An 18396-nucleotide genomic window follows, 5' to 3' on the forward strand; every position below is an offset into this window, starting at 1 on the left:
GGCGGGCTGCTCATCTGAACAGGATCAGAATTCCACCCTCCGATTTTGGGCTGGACATTTGGAATCTGGTTAAGATTTTTCACATTTTTTTCTGTCTGTCCAGGGTTAGGCAACACTACTTTTTTTTTTTTTTTTTTTTTTTTTTTTTTTTTTTGTTAAGAAGAAAACCGTATATGAAGCAAACATTAAAAAAAAAAGCCATAGGCAAATGCCACCTTTCTTTCCTCAAAGTTGCCATCTGCAAATGGCAGTCCAGTGGCAGTTATATTGTAGATTACACTCTAGTTTGAAAATACCAACAAATCATCCTGAAGAAACAATCAATATTCTGCAGTAACTTTAGCATATCTGAGGCAGAATCTGTGCAGCTTTCACTAAACATATATGCATTGGGAACATGTAAAACCATAAAGGGCTTTTCTTTAGCATCTATTAAGAACCCAAAGCCTAGATATTTAACTCCCCCACTGTACACTCCATTATAAGTTTAATTTTAATCACTGTAACTGCAGGACTTGGATGCCAGCTGCTTTGTCTTAAAATGCTCTCACCTGAACTACTGGCACAGAAGAAATCTTGTGATAAATAATTGGAGCAAGGAGACCATAAGATTGTACAACAGACTGCAGGGTGTAACTTGCATCATTCAACCAATTGCTGAGTTCAATTGCCACAGTCATTCTTTCACATTCTGCTAATCTAGCAACCTGTAAAAGAAATACACATTTTGATTCAAATATTAATTCTGTTGTTTTAAATCATTTGAAAGTGAAATGTTATTGCAGTTTAAAACACAGTGTAAGCAGCACTTACTTAAAAGTTCAAAAATGAATTTACATTGACACCTGTTATAAGTATATAAACAAGTGCAACATTGTTCATGATTCTAAAGGAAACAGTTGTTCTCGACCTAATTGTGCCCTCTGAATTTACATATATAATTTACAAAGCCTGGTTAACAACATCAACCTGTGTGGAGTGGAAATTTCACATGCTAACCTCTCATGGTAGGTTAGGGAAGGATAACAATTCCTTTCCCTTCCAGTTATCTGCTGCAGTGCTTGCAGGTATGAGCAGATCCAGTAAAGTCACTGAGTAATCGACTGCTCACATATTTCCAAGACAAAGACTTCAGCAAAGGAAGAGTGGAATAAGAATGTAATAATACAGGAGGCAAAGCTTGACTATTCATATAAAAAAGAAATGGTTTTTGTGTCATTTACATGCCATGATACTATAAAAAAGTCTGAAACAAGATAAAAGAAGCTTAGTATATTAAAACCATGAAATCCCATTAGAAATTCAATATTAATGAAAATTTATGTATTAAATAGCAGAAATGTTTAGAACTAAAAATCCAAGGGGCATCTTAGTGGGCAAAATAACAATAATTATATTTCTTGTTTAAATTATAGTCTACCACCACTGAAGTGAAGGAAAATCCTTCCTCAGTTGGAATCAGGGGGCTTTGGATTAGGCAATAACTGATTCAGAAACCGTCTTTCCACCAGGATACAAAATAACCAATAGCTACTAAAATACTTCAGAAAGGAAGACCAGATAACTCACAGAAAATGGAGTATTCTGTAAATAGGACTATTACATTGCAACATCTATCTCGCAACGATGAAATAAAGCTGATCAAAAAGTAAAATCAAACCCACTATATTATTTTAAGCCATACATACTTGTTCCTTATAAAGTATCTCATTGGAACAGAGGGAATCACAGAAGAGTGCTCCTTCCATGACATTAATGTCAGAGACAGCAAATATGTTCCTCAGAAAGAGGTGCAAGGTAATAGAAGAAGTCTGAGACACAGTTTCAATACGTAACCTACAAAATAAAAAGGCAAAAGAATGGTAAAAGCATGTTAATGATGATTCTGACACTCGTAACTGAAGCTGTATTATATTAAAATGCAGTCTTTAATTTTAAAATTACAGACAAAAAATATTACTGTACTACTTCTGGAAAGAAGACTTACATGTAAACCTGAAAAAATAACTTAAAATTTCTAACAAATAAATAAATAAAAGGGCTAACACTCCTTTTCAAATTGTTGTCCATCTTCTACTATCCTAAGACAGCTTTTCCTTTGCTGTTTCATCTAATCCAGTGAAACTTACTTTGAACTTTCTTTGAAAACTTCTTTTACAATTATTTTTCTGTATTCTGTCAATGATGCATGCAGTTGTGAAGCCCATTACTAAGTATTAATATCAGACTGCTTTTCATCACTGATGTCTCGTGTTACAACTATCAAAAGAATCTTTCTTCTACCTGCTTTTTTGTTGTTTGGGTTTTTTCCTTCCCTGGGGGCAAGGGGGCATTTATCCTTGTTATATTTTTTAAAATATTTTTGCTACATAGGAAAAATCCTATTATTTTGAAGTGTAAGAAGTAAATTCCTCCTTTTTTCGATTCTATTTCCTAAAAGAGACTGAAACTCAAGAAGGAAGATAAAGTAGACACATTCACATACTTGACATTACCAGGATATGAACAGGGCTTCCGGCTGGAAACAAGAGGTTTCCTTTCCTTCCAGCTCCCTCTACTGCCTCTTTAATTCCTCTGTACTTTCAACCTAGTCTAACTGATTTCTTAGCTACCAATCAGCAAGACTAAAACTGCCTTATTTCAGGTCTGATGCTGCAGCTTTGAGAATGTTCCATATTAATTGGAAAAAAAAAAAATTAGGCTTGGACATAGCTGTCAGAAAAGTAAAATCCCTGAACTGCTTGCCATTTAGCTGTTTAAAATTTGCTATCTTAATTTGATTTTCTTATTTATTTGAAAGCAGCTTGATTGAAATCTTATGTCTAGAGCTGTACGTGTTTTTTAAAAAAAAAAGAAAAAAAGAAAAAAATAAAGCACAATGATACAATGATCAGACTTGTATTCCTGCTTCATTGCCCAGCCCAGGGATAGATTCAAAACACCCACAGTCATGAAATAGGATGTCTAGTGATTATCTTCCTGCATCAATGCAGTCCACAGGCTGTCTGTAAATCCCAAATGCTCTTGTGGTATGTACCATCGAGCCCCTCGGTCAATTTGTATGCCTAGTATCAGACACATGGTGGCACTTGAAGGACAGACAGGATACACGCCAGTGGTCTGGCTGAGCCCCAAATAACAAGAAGTACGCTTAGACACATTGCTTTCTCCTGTAACGGGATTCAAAGCACACACAAGCTTACACTGTCTGCTTGCGTCCAAACAGCATTACCATGAGAAAACGGTGGGCTCTGATGCAAGCAAATCCAAACAATGCAGAAAAAACTCTAGCTACATTATAGGTCTCTGAATAGCTGATTACCGCTTGTTCTGTCTGTAAAGTGGAAATGGGAGTATTATGACGAAAGTGCTAGGAAATCCCCCCAATATCTATCTCTTGAAACAAAAATCTTTATTTCTTCTTTATTTCTTGAAACATTCAAGAACTATTAATACACATGCAGTAAGGTTGCTTCTTGTCATTATGGTTTGAAGACCAAGCCAGTCTGTCAAAATTGAAACAGAGATGCTACAAAACTGTTTCGTACCTCCCCCACAAGTTTGCCAAAACTTCCCTAATGAAAGAAGTAGTCTAAAAAGGATTCCACACAGGCAAAAAAGGCGATTTGTGCTCAGCTATATTGGATGTTAATTCATTATCAAATTATAAGCAGTTGACTAACATCTAAAAGTACTCTTTTTTTTTATTATAGTATTCAATGTCTATCATTTCATACAAGTCTCTTTCTTTTATCTGGGAAATAATTAAGATTTGATGTGCTTTTGCATTTGGATCTATTGAATTTCAGTGAATGCAACCACAAAATTTCTAGTTGGGCTTTGTCATAATGGAAAACATATAATATTATGACTGAACATTTGAAATTTATGTATAAATGAATTAATTTTAAATATATCTTTTAAAGCACTTTAGTATATTCAAACAATGTTGGCAGATGTCTATCTGCCCCAAAACAAAATTAGCAAGGATTTACCCATTTTGGCTGGTGTTCTTGACAAAATTTTCAGCATTTCTGAACTCTACTGCTCCCTTAATTGGAAAGTCAAGAACACAGTGCATATTACATAGTTTGTAGATGAAAATGCATCACACAGAATTAATAGCTACTTGATAAATGTTTCCCAATTATCTTAAGAAAACAATCTTTATAAAGAATTAAGTATGTAAATGCTAGCAGTTCCATAAATAACAAAAAAGCTCTACTAATTATAAAACACTGTATTTTTATAACACATTTCACGCCTTTTTTTTATTCAGAATGTTTTCCACATCACAAATCTGATCAAATTTCACAACCTGGTACTCCTAAAAATGAAATATGCCCATCTATAATTAACTGTTATTTTAACTTTGTTTTTGCCAGTTACCTGTTTTCACATATAGTCAAATTACTACTTGCAGAAATAACAGCTGCATTGGCAGGCAGTGGAGAAGAATTTGAAACAAAATAATCCCACATTGGTGCAAATGCTTCTCTGGCTAATGTGTAGTTGCCAGTCTGATAGGCTACCTACAAAAAAAAAAACAATAACAAAAAAAAATTTAGCAAGTTTCCATGTTCAACAAATAACCAAGCCAAATTAGATTATAGTATAAAGAAAGGTTTTAGAACTCCCCCTCCAACATCTAAATTTACAATTTCTGTAAGAATATTCTAAAATATTTGAATAGAACAGTAGTCGCAATCTTATTCTACTAATATTAGTTTTCCTTCAGAATTAGCGTCAGAGAAGGCAAAAGTGTTTCTTGACTGTTAACCATGGATCTAACAGCCCTTTGAGGAACACTTTACAGGTATTGTTCTGCCGTTTTTGAAGGCCTATTATTTCATCTAGGTTCATTTTACTTTTGCTTATACTGGAAAATGCCCTGCTGCTCTGGATAATGGGATGTAAACAGAGCCACACAAGTAGGCATAAATTAATGTGGATACCTCTTACTTTAGAAGATTTTAGGAAATCTTCTAACAGTTCCCTCTGATCTGATCTATAGGGCTAGACAATTTCACTTTTCTCCACGTCACAATCTGTTTTAAGTTTTCTTATTAAGAATACAGACAATTATGATAAAGGTCTGACAGAGCTTGTGATCTTCCACAAGACAGTACAAAAATAATGTCAATATGAAAATGTTTGGATTTGATACCTGGCAAGTTCAATCACATTCTTCATCCTATACTGTAATGACTAAGATGATTCCTAGCACTTGGTCTCAATCACAAAAATAATTAAAAAAAAATTATAAAAAGAAGAAAGAAGTTAAATGCAGGCTGAAAAACAGGAACTGGGGTAAGAAAACTAGCTGAAAGCCATCTTTCCCCTTAAACTGAAATGATTTTGAATTAATGATTGATCCAATGATTTTGAATTAAGAACCAAGTTACTCAAATATACCATTTGTTATGTTAAAATTGTGATTTGTGGTTATCAAGCTTTTGGGGAGAAATTTTTAAGTATCTACCTGAAGTTTTAGAGCTACCAGTGAAAACAAGTAATTACAACCAAACTGAAGTACGTGTTTATTATCAAAGACCTTAATCCTACCTCAGTTAGATAGGCTCGAACAGTAGTAGCAGAAAGAGGTGGATAAGCGAGGATTGGCTTAGTTGTTTCTCCAATGGCATCACCAATAAGTTTTCCATCAGAAGAATATGCTGCAACTGCAAATATGTATTTCTCATTGGGATCTAAGCCTTGTATTTCCAAGAGGCTTTTCCCATCAGCTGGTATCTATCAATAAAAATATTTTCTAGTTACATCCACTGTACATATCAAAAACAAATCTCAAAATCTAAACTTTTATTCTTAGATAAATCATTTAATGGTCTTAGATACGATCAAAGTACAACCTAGATTAACAGACATGACATGTTTCCACATAGCATTAGGTTCTTGAGGACAATGAGAAAACAATGAAACGACAGGCAAAAAAAGTATCATTCTCTGGAATGCAGTTGAATAAACAGTGCACATAACCTAAAAGAACAGTTAAGTACCAGGACCTGGAATTTCTCTAAAACATTTTTGTCCATTTGCACATTCATACAGTGAGCATGCGTGCTTGCAGTCACTGAGCTGGAAACATACTACCCCTGAGCTATGCTTCCAGAGAAAGTGCCTATGATCTCCTCCATACGTGCCACATGCATGTATTAGATACAGGCAGAGGATGTTTCAGATCCTCTCAGCATCATTAACAGGACTTCGGAGTTTGTAAATATGTATAAAGACAATCTATTTTCAAGATCATTTTTCCTTCAAGTAATTGTCCACCTGAACTTTAACACCATGGTTCACTCCTAACAGGCTTTTCCACCTTCCCTTTCATAACCAGCACAATTTACACAATGGAAAGTTTTAGGGTCTTGAAACAACAAACAACTGACACAGTGACTGAAGCACAACATGGAAACAAGATAATTGTAATGTAGCATTGACACTGCGCTGTTCAAATACTGTTTGGCCTCCATAAGGACACCTCTGAACAACAGAAATCCCTTCAAATGTTGAGGCTAAATCCTGAACGAGCAGACCAGAAATTAATGTAAGACAGTCTATAGTATCCCTTTAGATCAAGGTTTTCTCATGTTGGTAAGTTGATAGATCATTCCACCACTAAGAATTCTAAACCTTTCCTGTGGAGCAGGCAGATAGTGTCTTGTCTGCAGATCAGTATTTTGCAAAAGCATATCCTAAAGCAATCAGAAGCTCCATTGCTGAGGCATACGCTTAACCTCACGTCTGTGCATCTCCAGCACCTGCAAGAGCTTAGACAGTCAGTGGCTTGGACAGATTGCAGTGAGTTCTCAGAAAGAACAGTGGGGTAAAAGTCTCCAACAAAACACTTAATTCCCTGGGAGTGAGATGGTATATTGAAACTAGCCCACTGGACATGGCAGGAAGCTTGATTCTCTGGATTTGATCATAAGAATATCAAGAATAACATCAAAGCTTCTATTGCCAGTAGCTACACACACCTCTTTTTATACACCTTCCTTTTGGGGGAGGAGATAAAGAGAACAGGTGCCAAGGGGAAGATTTCCTTTCCATCACTAAACACAAGTCTATCAGTGTAAGTACGGAGCTCGCTCACAAAACCAGGAAAGCTTGAAACATTGGGCAAAAGCTGTTGAGATCATTCTCCTGTCACAATGTAAAATAGAGACCTGACCTGCAAAGAACAGAACTCTTCATGAAGAAGATTTGCAGATGTAAAAATGATCACTCAGGTTTCAGACTACAGTAAAATTTGCTGCAGAGCATGTGATGAAGCTTTTTTGTACCTTTCTTAAAACCCAAAATTCAGAGTATTTGGGTGGATCAGAGTTCTCATGCAGGTGGACAGCGCAATAACATGCATAACTGAATGAAAAAAAAACCTTCTCAATCTGTGCAGGAACATCAGAGTGTGATCTGAAGGCAAGAAACTACACTAACGCAAAACAAAAAATCCCAATTTAGAAAATAAAATAACAAATTGTAATGGAGAAGTAATATTAAAGAATACTGACACAGTCACATGATCAGATAAGCAACCAAAGATGTGTAGGCTGATTTGTTGTATCACATGTTTACAGCATGAGAGGGAAGGAGCAGGAACCTAGAAGTCAATCATGTCTGAACATGAAGGTTATTGAAGGAGTTACATTATCATGGTGCCAGAATTAAGTATAGTAAGGTCTTGTTAAGAAGAAACAGCTGACAGAAGTTACCCAATTAAGAAAAACTTTAAATCTTACATCTTTTTAGAATTTCCCTTTTTTGAATCCCTGGAAAGACTAGTGTCTGGGGTACGGTCCATAAATAAATCATGTACTTTTCTTTTGTATTTCTTAGGTATCTCTCAAAAAATAACAGAAGGGATAGAGACTTGTCTAACATGAAGCTTTTGAATCATTTAATTCATTATTCAAAAAAAGGTTCCTAGACCTTTTTTGGTGGTCTCGGTATGCCTTCAGCCTATCAAAATTTCAATTGCTTAAAATAAAGATCAAAAGGTTTGTGAAAGGCTTGGCCAGTTACTTGATTAAAACAGATGTCAGATGTATACATTTGGAAAGTTGGAGGTGTATAAAGGAAGAGAGAATGACCTAAAGGAGTTCTACTCTGTCTTACCTCTTCTCCTGCATTTGGAAGTTTATTGTTATTTAACCTTACTTTCATATTACTGCCTCCTGCTACACAGCCAAAAATACTGTACCATGAAACCTTTGAAGAAAACGAAAACAAAATTAGCTGATACATAATAGAATTTCCAACTTTTCCCTAATGCATAATGTACTGATTTTGTGAAAACAGTCTATGAAAAAAAGATTAGTTATAAAAATGTATAGTCCAACTGCACTAGAAACATTAATTGATTTAGCTGGAGAACTAGATACGCTACAGGAGGAATAAAAGCAGATGACTCCCTATTATCCTATCTCCTACTTTGAGCTACCCTGTAGATTTAAAGGAATCTAGATCCCTTATTTGATCCTTGCAATGGTTTTCTTCTAAAGTTGACATCAGCTTCTGATTCAACAACTGCTTGAGGACAAATCCTTATAAGCAGGCAACAGAAATGCAGATATGGTGTAATGCAGTAATATTTTCTAAACAAGCCATGCTCTTACTTATTGATTAAATCAATGTTTTTTTAATGCCATCGAGTTCTGATAATCTCATTAGTTTTATAATCTACACTTTTCAATGTCTTCAATCAAGGAAGGATGTGAGCATGCATTCCTGGATCAGAGCTAAATCATGTCCAGTGAGATCATGGAACATGGACACTAATTTTGATTTCATCTCTGCAGAACTGGGCAGATGGATTTCAGCAAGATATGCATCTGATAAAGTTCTCTTGCACTAAACTTCTTCTATTAAGTACTATATTTTCTATTTACTTTCAGCAGACATTTAAACAGACTTGAGGTTCAGCAGATGAGGTCGTTTTTCAACATACAAAAATTCTGAACAGCTAAATTGTTCATTTTTCTTGTTATACACATGATTTTTCTTGCAATGAATCCTGACTGTTTTTCAGAAGGAGATATTGAAATAGAGGAGATTATTTTCAACAAATGAGCAACTTTTAGATCAGGAAATTTTAGAGATAATTCAACTTCTACTATAAGAACTATACACGTCTAATTAAATCCTAAGTATCGATTTCCAGTTAATAAGTTTTTCATAAAAAATACCTTTCATTTCTGTTCAACAGTTACATGTATCTGTTGTGGTTTAACTGCAGCTGGCAACTAGGATGACGCAGCCGTTCATTCACTCCTCTCTGCCCCCCCAGTAGGGCAGGGAGAAGAGGGAGAAAAAGGAAAAAAAAAACCTCATGGGTTGAGACAAAGACAGTTTAATAGAACAATAATGGAAGAGAATAATAATAATAATAATGGTAAAAGAATATACAAAATTAGTGATTCAATACAATTGTTCACCACCCAACAATCAATTCCCAGCCTGTCCTGAGAAACTATCGTGGACTCCTGCTCCCTGGCCAACCCCCATTTATATACTGGATATGAGGCCTATGGTATAGAATATTCCTTTAGCCATCTTGTCCTGTCTATGCACCCTCTCAGCTTCTATGGAAAACTGAAAAGGTCATTGACTTAATATAAGCATTACCTAGCAACAAATAAATATGTGTTATCAACATTATTCTCATACTAAACCCAGTATGCTACTAGGAAGAAAATTAACTGTATCCCACCTGAAACCAAGGCAGAATCTTTAGGAAAAAAAAATCTAGACTATCTGGGCTCAGATTATGAGAATAACAATCTCATTGCACCATCTAGTGGCCCAATATGTTACATTCACTCTCCTGTATTGAACAAAATGAAGTATTAACACTTAACTAAAACAGATGAACTAACAGAATTTAAAGAATTGTATTTTTTTATGTTCATGAGGGATAAAAATAAAGAATATTTCCCTAATTGATTTGAAATTCACTAATCAAACTGCAATACAACAGCAAGTTATAAAACTATTGTTAATATAAACTTTCTTAATACTATTAATATGATTTGAGTTTCTATTGGTTTTATACACATTGTTATTTTGAAGCAGCTTGCAAAATCACTATGAAATTCTTTCCCTCAAGAAAACTGCAGCTAGTAAATTTTTCATACTTCAGCCTGTTTGGCCACTTTCAGGACCTATAAAGGAGAATAAGGTGATTTGGAAGAGACGGCATGGATTTACCAAGGGCAAATCATGGCTAATCACCATGATTGGCCTCTGTGACAAAATTACTTGATTTACAGGAGAAGGGAGAGGAGAAGATGCCATTTACCTTGACATAAGCAAGACTTTTTTCAACACTGTCTCCCAGCATTCTTATATTCAAGTTAGGATGATACAGTAGGGGGGAGTGAACAGATAAATGGGTAAAACAATGGGTGGAAGGTCAGAATCAGAGAGTAATTCTTAATGGTTGTATTCGACCTGGAGGGTGGTAACAAGGGGACCTGTCCTTTTAATGTCTTTACAATGACTTAAGGAAAAAAGTGAGCACACCCTCACCAAGTTTGCAGATGATGCCAAATTGAGGGAAACAGTTGATAGCCTTGAGGGCAGGATTGCTATTCAGAGGAATCTAGAGAGCTCACGGGAATGGGCCAACAGGAACCTCATGAAATTTCAGGACAAATGCAATGTCTTGCATCTGGGAAGGAAGAATCCTTTGCAAGGATACAGGCCGGGGGCCAGCACTAAAGGGATCTGAAGGTCATGTTAGACACGAAGCTGAACGTGAGCCAGCAATATGCCAGGCTTTTCACAGTAGTGCACAGCAGGAAGATGAAAAACAATAGACCTAAATTGAAGCAAGAGAGATTCCAATTCTACTTAAAGAAAGAGGTTTTCCCCATGAACAGGCTGCCCTGTTGGAATAGGTTGCCCAGAGAAGCTGTTCAGGCTCCATCCTTGGAGTTTTTCAGAACTGACTAGATAAATCCATGGGAAACCTGGTCTAATTTCACAGCCAACCCTACTTTGAGCAGAAGGTTGGACTAGAGACCTCTCCTAAAATCCCTTAAGATCCAAGTAGTTCTGTGATTCTACATGTTAAACAGAAGGTAGATTTTTTTCCACCTGAACTGTGGCACTTCAGTGTTGTGCTTTCTTGCATCATATGGTGCAACAGCCTTGCATCTGTTCCGAGGGTAACTAGGAGTATGTCAGCCCCCTAAGCAAGAGAATGAGCTTTTGGCAAGTAGAATAAGTAAGTGTTACACAACAAAAAGATCATGATGCATGAGGCAAAGAAAAGTTTCATGCAAATGTGAAGATCAAAACAATGAGTCACAATTGAGTCAGAGGGGGAAAAAAAAGGCAGACTTCATTAAGTCAGAATAACATAATCTTCTCAAGAACAACAGAGAGAATTATGACGGTATAGCACTGTTGCTCTCTTTTGTATTGTTTAATTATTTCTTAGGCAATCATCATGAAAAATATTACCTGAGTATCTGAAGAGAATGGGGCTGGTTTAAATGTCATGGAGCAATGTGATCTAGAAAGTAACAGAGGAGGAGGAGGAGTCCTGCTTTTTTTCTTGCTGCTCATAGCTTCTGTGAGACTGTGATATAATGCACTTTGTTCAGCTTCAACTTGCTCAATTAGAGTTAGTGCTTCCTATGATTTAAATTAAAAAAAAAAAAAAAAAGGGAAGAACTATTAGAATATAACAACCAGACTGATTTAACACTTAGAAATGGTTTTCAAAATGACCTTATAAAAAATTCACTGCTATGTAGAAAACTTTTTGTAGATTTTCATATCATGCTACATCCTAAATTAGGATGAATGGTACTTTGTCTAAGCCTTACATGTGCAGATAAATTTCACAGTGTACAATAAAGGGAATGAAGGGTTGTATATGAAAGAGGCAGTGCTGAGGCATATCCAGTTTTGGAAGAACCTATAGGAAAAAAGACAGTGATCACAAATAATATTGATTAGCAATTAGTGGCAACCAGTAATTAGCTCCACCAAGAAACACAAAAGGTATCAACTCTTATTTAGGAGAGAGCTGGAGACCTAATCTGTGGAATTCTTAAAGGAGCTGTGGAAGTGATTACACTGATTTTCTGTATTCCGGAATTAGAGGAAAGAAATAAAGTCCAGAAATAAAGAAAAGGGAGGAGAATGCACGGGTGGAAAAAGTAGGGCTAAACCACTCCCTTGGTGGGAGCTGACTGACACACTATTACTGTGTTCCAAAAATGTGGGGGACTCCTGCACACAGTGATTATGTGGCCATTTGGTTGGAGATCAGGGTACATTTCCTTCTTCCTAGGCTGAATGGCAGATTGGTAAGTTTCTTCACCTTGTTTGCATTGTCAGGATAAGAGAAACTTAACTTGGAAATTTAATATTCAGAGCTTAGTACTTTTATATCTTTACTTGTGGCAGCTGTCCAGCACAAATCAAAGCTAAAATGGCCAGCTCCCAGAGCTTAAGAAATCGGGGATGACTTGGATAAATTACATTCTTTTTGAAGAAGGGAGAGATGTTATATTCCTATAACTAGGGGTTTTATTTGAAAGATTTTAGTACAATACACTGGACCAAGCGTTTAGGCTGAAGTGAGTCTGAAAGATAAACTGAAAAAGAAAATTGCAAGTTATAGGTTATTCAGTGACAGTCCTATAATTTATCCAGAAATGGGGAGCTAAGGTTTTACTAAAGCCTTAATCACATCACATACCTCATAATTTGCACATCCCCTCATTTCAACCTACTCTGTTTAAACTAGGTTTGCATCCACCCTAGTGAGAAATGTTTAAGAAAGAATATATGATAAAGAACAAAATGGAATTACTGTTTCCCTTATACTCCATATATTCAACTTTTGCAATCAGTAATTAGAAACTTCATTGCTTCCTTAAAAATTACACTTCTTTGTAGCAATCTGTACATGATACTGTTTTTAATTAAAAGAATCACAGACTCATTATTCTCTGAGGACATATTTCTTATTATGATGTTCTGTGATAAAAAAAAGCAAAATTGTCTACTCAGAAGCATGAAAGGTATGGATTTGCTGTTCATGAAGTGAGTACCACCCACCTCAAGAAGGAAAATTAATTAAGCATATAATTAAATATTTAACCATAGTACAAATATCAAAGAAGACCATGCTAAGTTTGTCCAGGCAAAGTTAATTCTAAGATTTTCTGGCAACTGGCCGAAAATATATTACATACTTCTACCTACATATTTCTCTGTGAAAAGCACACAATAGTAAAATATAGTGAAGGTCAGTATAAAGCCTTTGCAAATGTTTGTTTGGGATAACCACAGTCTTGGGAATTGCTTGTATGTCTTCATTGGTGACTACAGTTACAACTTTCATACCATATCACTATATCTTATATTCATAAATGCCATGCATTTTTCAAATGTATGAGAGAGATTTTTAGTGTATTTCTTTTCTGATCCAGTTTTTGCATTCTTCTGGTATAAATGTACATCATAAAATCATAGAATGGTTTAGGTTGGAAGGGACCTTAAAGATCATCTAGTTCCAACCACCCTGCCATGGGCAGAGACACCTCCAGGTAGAACAGGTTGCTCAAAGTCCCATCCAGCCTGATCTTGATATGCATGTTAATTACCAGCTTCCAAATTTGTAGCACTTCAAAGAAGAATACTTTCTAGTAACTTCTTGTTTAAAATACTCTTTCATATATTATATAGTGAATTGCAGATTCTGTTATCTGTTGTATAGGCTATAAAGAAATTTTATGGTCCGCTGACAAGAAGGCAATTTTCATGGACAGATGCTGGTACAAAGCTCTATGGAAAGACTCCCATTGTTTTCAAAAGACTTTGAAATGAGCCCATAAAGAATCTTTTAGACTCACTAAATTCCAAAATCTGCAACTTACTAAACTGTTCATTTAATAAGAATATAATAAAGTCCATGTAATCATCACCAGCCAAAGTAAACTAAGACAACTTACAGATCTTGGAAAAAGAAGGATCTTGAAGGTTGCAATGGGGAGAAGGAAACCTGTATGACATTTTGGAAACAAATAGTTTCATAATTTAAATAGGTGATTAAGTGTAGAAAGAAAGAACATCTCTTCTTTCAGGTTTCCTGCAATCTGCATGTGTGCACAAAATTTGGGGATGTGCTCTTTCCTTGTTTTAAGTCACTTTATTCTTTTATCATAATGAAACTTTTCAGGGAAAATTTGACAACATGAGTTAAAAACACCCAATGGCCCTCAAGTTCCTTCCATTTTTCTTCTTTTGTAAGGAGTAATGCAAGTATCAATTATACAGAACACAAAAAACTGTGATAATGGTAAAGGATTTCTACCATAAGATTTTTTTTTTATTACCTGCAGTAGCTGCCTTTGGGAAGAAGTGGTTAACTCTTCAGGGAACTTCTGTGCAGCCTTTTGCATCAAAAAGATTGCTCTAGATAGCTTATTCTTTTTTATTTTTCTCATTATAAGTGCCTCTGTAAAATAGATAAGACATTTATAAAACAGCAGCAATAATTTATTATACTTCTAAAATCTTAATTAATAATCCTTACCTGTTAAATAATGGAAATCTTTAATGTTCTTTACATGAGACTTGCTAGACTTAAGACTTCTGTCATCCTTTTGAGCACCTATGTGGGAAGGAAATCCCTAGTTATTCATTCTGCCAGCGCTACTGAGAAACTTTCAGTGAGAGGGGTTAATACATAGTTTTGTAGTAAAGCTCTGCTCCATCTCATGTTCTTTTCTTTGATTCAAGGAGAATTTCTTGGACTGATCATGCCACTAAAAATATTCCGCCCTCATGCTCTCACATCTTCAGTAGTTACACTAACATCACAGGAAAAAAGGGATCTTGATCATAGGGGGAGCACAGGGGAGCTCTGCAGTGTCAAACTAATACTGGCTTTTAATTTAAAAAAAAAAAAAAAAAAAAAAAAAAAAAAAAAAAAAAAAAAAAAAAAAAAAAAAAAAAAAAAAAAAAAAAAAAAAAAAAAAAAAAAAAAAAAAAAAAAAAAGAACACCAGGAATAGCAGACCAAGAAGAGCTTTTTCAGAAGGCATTTGGTAAGAGTGGAATATCTGCTGACTGGGAAGAGATAAGGACAATTCCACAGGAGTAGAAGTTTTGGATTACAAAGAGCATTGAATAAAACATTCAAGTTATTCACTAGAGAGAAAATTTGCATTACAGAAAAATAAAATTCTGCAGAGCATCCCCCAATTCTTCATTACTGACACTGTAACAGCTAATAACATAACTGAAATACCACAGCAAACTGTCTAGGAATTAAATCCAGTAGCTGTTCGCAAAGCTTAACTCCCATTGGTTGAGCAGAGGTTAGAGACTGGCATCGTGTGGAAAATCTAAATTGTGCAAATTCTGTACATTATTTTTGTCTCTACGTGCCATACAAACTGCCCAACATCAGCTCCTCTTCAGAAAGCAGATACTCCTTTTTTTCTTAGTACTACATACTACATTAATAGAGGACTCTAGTCAAGCTATGAAGATCATTTAGCTTTACTGAAACCTACCTTGTGTGATTTTAAGAAGTTTCACAGCTATTCGATGTTGGGTCCGAATGAGCTCCAAGTGTAAATCCATTACAAAACCATTATCTGTTCCTGTCTTATCATTACCACATCCCAAAACAGAATTCAAATACTGATCATTTGAATCCACCTAATAAATAGGAAGCAGCAATTAAGCAAACACAAACTTTTATTACTCAGTTTACTGCATTTATCTTGACTTTGATATTATTATTTCAGTATTTTTTCAGTAATATTATTGATTAAATTTACAAACACTGGAATTTCTCATATCTGTGTAATATACAGTCATTTAAGAAAACATTGAAAGAAGGAAAATGACTATATGGAGAAAGCATGGATGACAAACAAAGAAAATTAGACAAAACTAGAATCAAGAGGAAACTGGGTTAATAATAAATATGAAATTGCAGAAAAAGTATTTTATTGTGTTACCAGTCCACGAAACAACAATCATATTGGTGTAGATCGATAATATTCTGAAAATCTGAACTCCCCTCAACAGCAAAAATTAATTTTAATAGCAGACAGTTGTGAGCAATAAATATGAAAAGGATTTCTGCTTTCATTTTATAAGAAAAAGCTACAAATTATGATTATTCCCAAAAGAAAATTACAAAGAAAATCTAAAAGAGTTTATTGTTTATTACAGAAAGAGGAAAATACTATTTCTACTACACAGAGATTTATTTTCCTTGTTCTCTTCTTACATGAAGCAGGAAGATGAGGTACATTTGATAATGCCAAGATTTCTAAGTATGAAGAAAATATGAGTTGTGTGTCATCAAAATCCAATACATTATTTATAGATTTTGTTGCAGTGTAGCTTTTTGTAAACTTTACCTTTGTACAGCAGTTGTCGAATATCGACTTTCCATCTGGTAGAAGGGTCATTAAGCGAGATGTGTTCATTCCATTAATTGCTTTCTCAAGACTTTCATAAGCAATTTGTAATTGTTCTGTAGGACTTTTCTGAAAACACATGCAAAAGCGTTTTATTGGATAACAACATCTAAAACTATAATATGGACTGTCAAAAATATGGACTATTTTTAGCTATTGCAGTTTAAACTCCGTCTAATAATCTTTATATAGCCACTGCTCCCATTGCTTTCAGCTGCTAATATCAATGTTTTAAATTTCAAGTATTTTTAATTTTCAAGGACCGATTTTCCTTCAGATCTCAAAAACTATTTTACTAACTCAAAAAGATAGCTTATAGAAGAATGGAACTGAACTTAGAGAATTAAGTCAACACGGTATTTTTCACAAGGAGTTCAATGTTTCATTAGATGGATGCTGTTAAAAAAAAAATCATCAATTTTTTAGAAAATATCACCTTTAAGTAGACTGTTACTGAATTAAATCTTTTCCATGTGCACGAGCATTAAGACATATCATTAACAAAATTCCTGAATCTTCAGACTAATGTATGTCTTCTCAATGTGTTTTAGTAAGTAATTTTGAACTATTTGATTGGCCACTTCTGCAAAGTGCTGAGCATTGAACTCACTGAACAAAGCAAGGACACTCAGGATGTTCTGTCTATTCTACATCACCCTTACAAAAACAAACAAGCAAAAGCACAACCAAAATATTTTCCTAAATAAAACAAGAATTAAAGTTTGTATGATCTTTAAAAAATGCACTATTACGCCATTTAAAAGTGGTATTATACATTGGCATAAAATAGAGTGGAAATCAGCATGAACACACTGTTAAGAAGTTTCAAATAAAACTTCTTCCATATCACAGATTACTATAAGAGACTACAGGAAAATTTTCAGGTTTTATTTCACTTGGAAAAATACTTTTGCTTTTTTCCTCTGTACTAGCATGACTGTGTGAAACATTTCAGCTTTATAAAACTACAAATGTATTTATAAGTACAAAATTCTATAAACATTGTATAAATAAATACAAAATTGTATTAAAAGCCTCAAGCAGAAATAAGTGGTCTTATGCTATTCAAAAACACTGAATTAATGAAAATGAATTAGACATTACCATCAGTATTTCAGGAATATCACAGGTTACATCTTGTAAGAGAAAGGCACTTCTTATTCCTTTTTTGTAGGAAGAAAATCAGAAAGTGAAAATGAAATACACTCAGAAAAATTTGGTACCATTTGATTAACTCTACTGCTAACTTAAAAGTCTGGCATAATTCAGTTCTTCTGTATTTGACTATGAGAGGTAATTATATTGTTTCTTCAAAAGCTTTTTGGGGTTTAAACACAATAGGTACAATTATACTAACTCAGTGTATGATTATCCAATAACACAGTATTTTTAAATGTACCAAATATTTCATAGCAACATTATATCCAAGCCAATGAAACTTGGAATCATTTTGTAGTTCCTCACATTGTTGTAGCATTCATACCAATTTTCCACATTTAAATAAATTCAGATCTATTATTATCTAATTCACAGTAGCTTGAATGCTAATTTAACTTATAGGAGGATTTTCAAATAGGCATGGTCATATTTTTATGATATATATACTATTTCAATTTAATATTCCTTGAAGAGGTATTATCACCCTTTTAATGTTCTTTTGGATTTTTTAAATTATTTTCACTTATACAGAATGCATCCAGAATTATGTTTTACTTTCCACAACAAGAGGAGGCAGCCAGAACAAGAGGAAGCCGTTTCTTTGATCTTGTTTGCAGCCCTCTAGCCTGTCAAAATTTTATTTCTTCACCAAAAATAAATTCATTTTTTGCCCTTTCAGAGGGACAACCTTCTAGCCACTCCTGTACTCCTTGTGCCACTTTTACCTGTTTATTTCTGCTGGTTTACTGTCTCTT

General features: G+C 34.6%; 1 protein-coding gene across 1 annotated transcript in view; it reads right to left on the reverse strand.

The window, feature by feature from the left end:
* Positions 1-18396, reverse strand: part of CFAP54 (cilia and flagella associated 54) — a 110806-nt gene that overhangs the window by 66919 nt on the left and 25491 nt on the right. Inside the window, exons 16-26 of the mRNA XM_014963298.1 lie at positions 17588-17646; positions 16424-16552; positions 15563-15710; positions 14579-14656; positions 14379-14500; positions 11488-11661; positions 8137-8229; positions 5566-5751; positions 4390-4532; positions 1689-1836; positions 552-707 (exon numbers count right to left, since the gene is read on the reverse strand). Of these exons, the coding sequence (XP_014818784.1) occupies positions 552-707; positions 1689-1836; positions 4390-4532; positions 5566-5751; positions 8137-8229; positions 11488-11661; positions 14379-14500; positions 14579-14656; positions 15563-15710; positions 16424-16552; positions 17588-17646 (1436 nt within the window). The remainder of the gene's footprint in view (positions 1-551; positions 708-1688; positions 1837-4389; positions 4533-5565; positions 5752-8136; positions 8230-11487; positions 11662-14378; positions 14501-14578; positions 14657-15562; positions 15711-16423; positions 16553-17587; positions 17647-18396) is intronic.

The sequence above is a fragment of the Calidris pugnax genome, unplaced genomic scaffold (genome assembly GCF_001431845.1).
Source record: "Calidris pugnax isolate Ruff unplaced genomic scaffold, ASM143184v1 scaffold44, whole genome shotgun sequence".
Classification (NCBI taxonomy): Eukaryota; Metazoa; Chordata; class Aves; order Charadriiformes; family Scolopacidae; genus Calidris; species Calidris pugnax.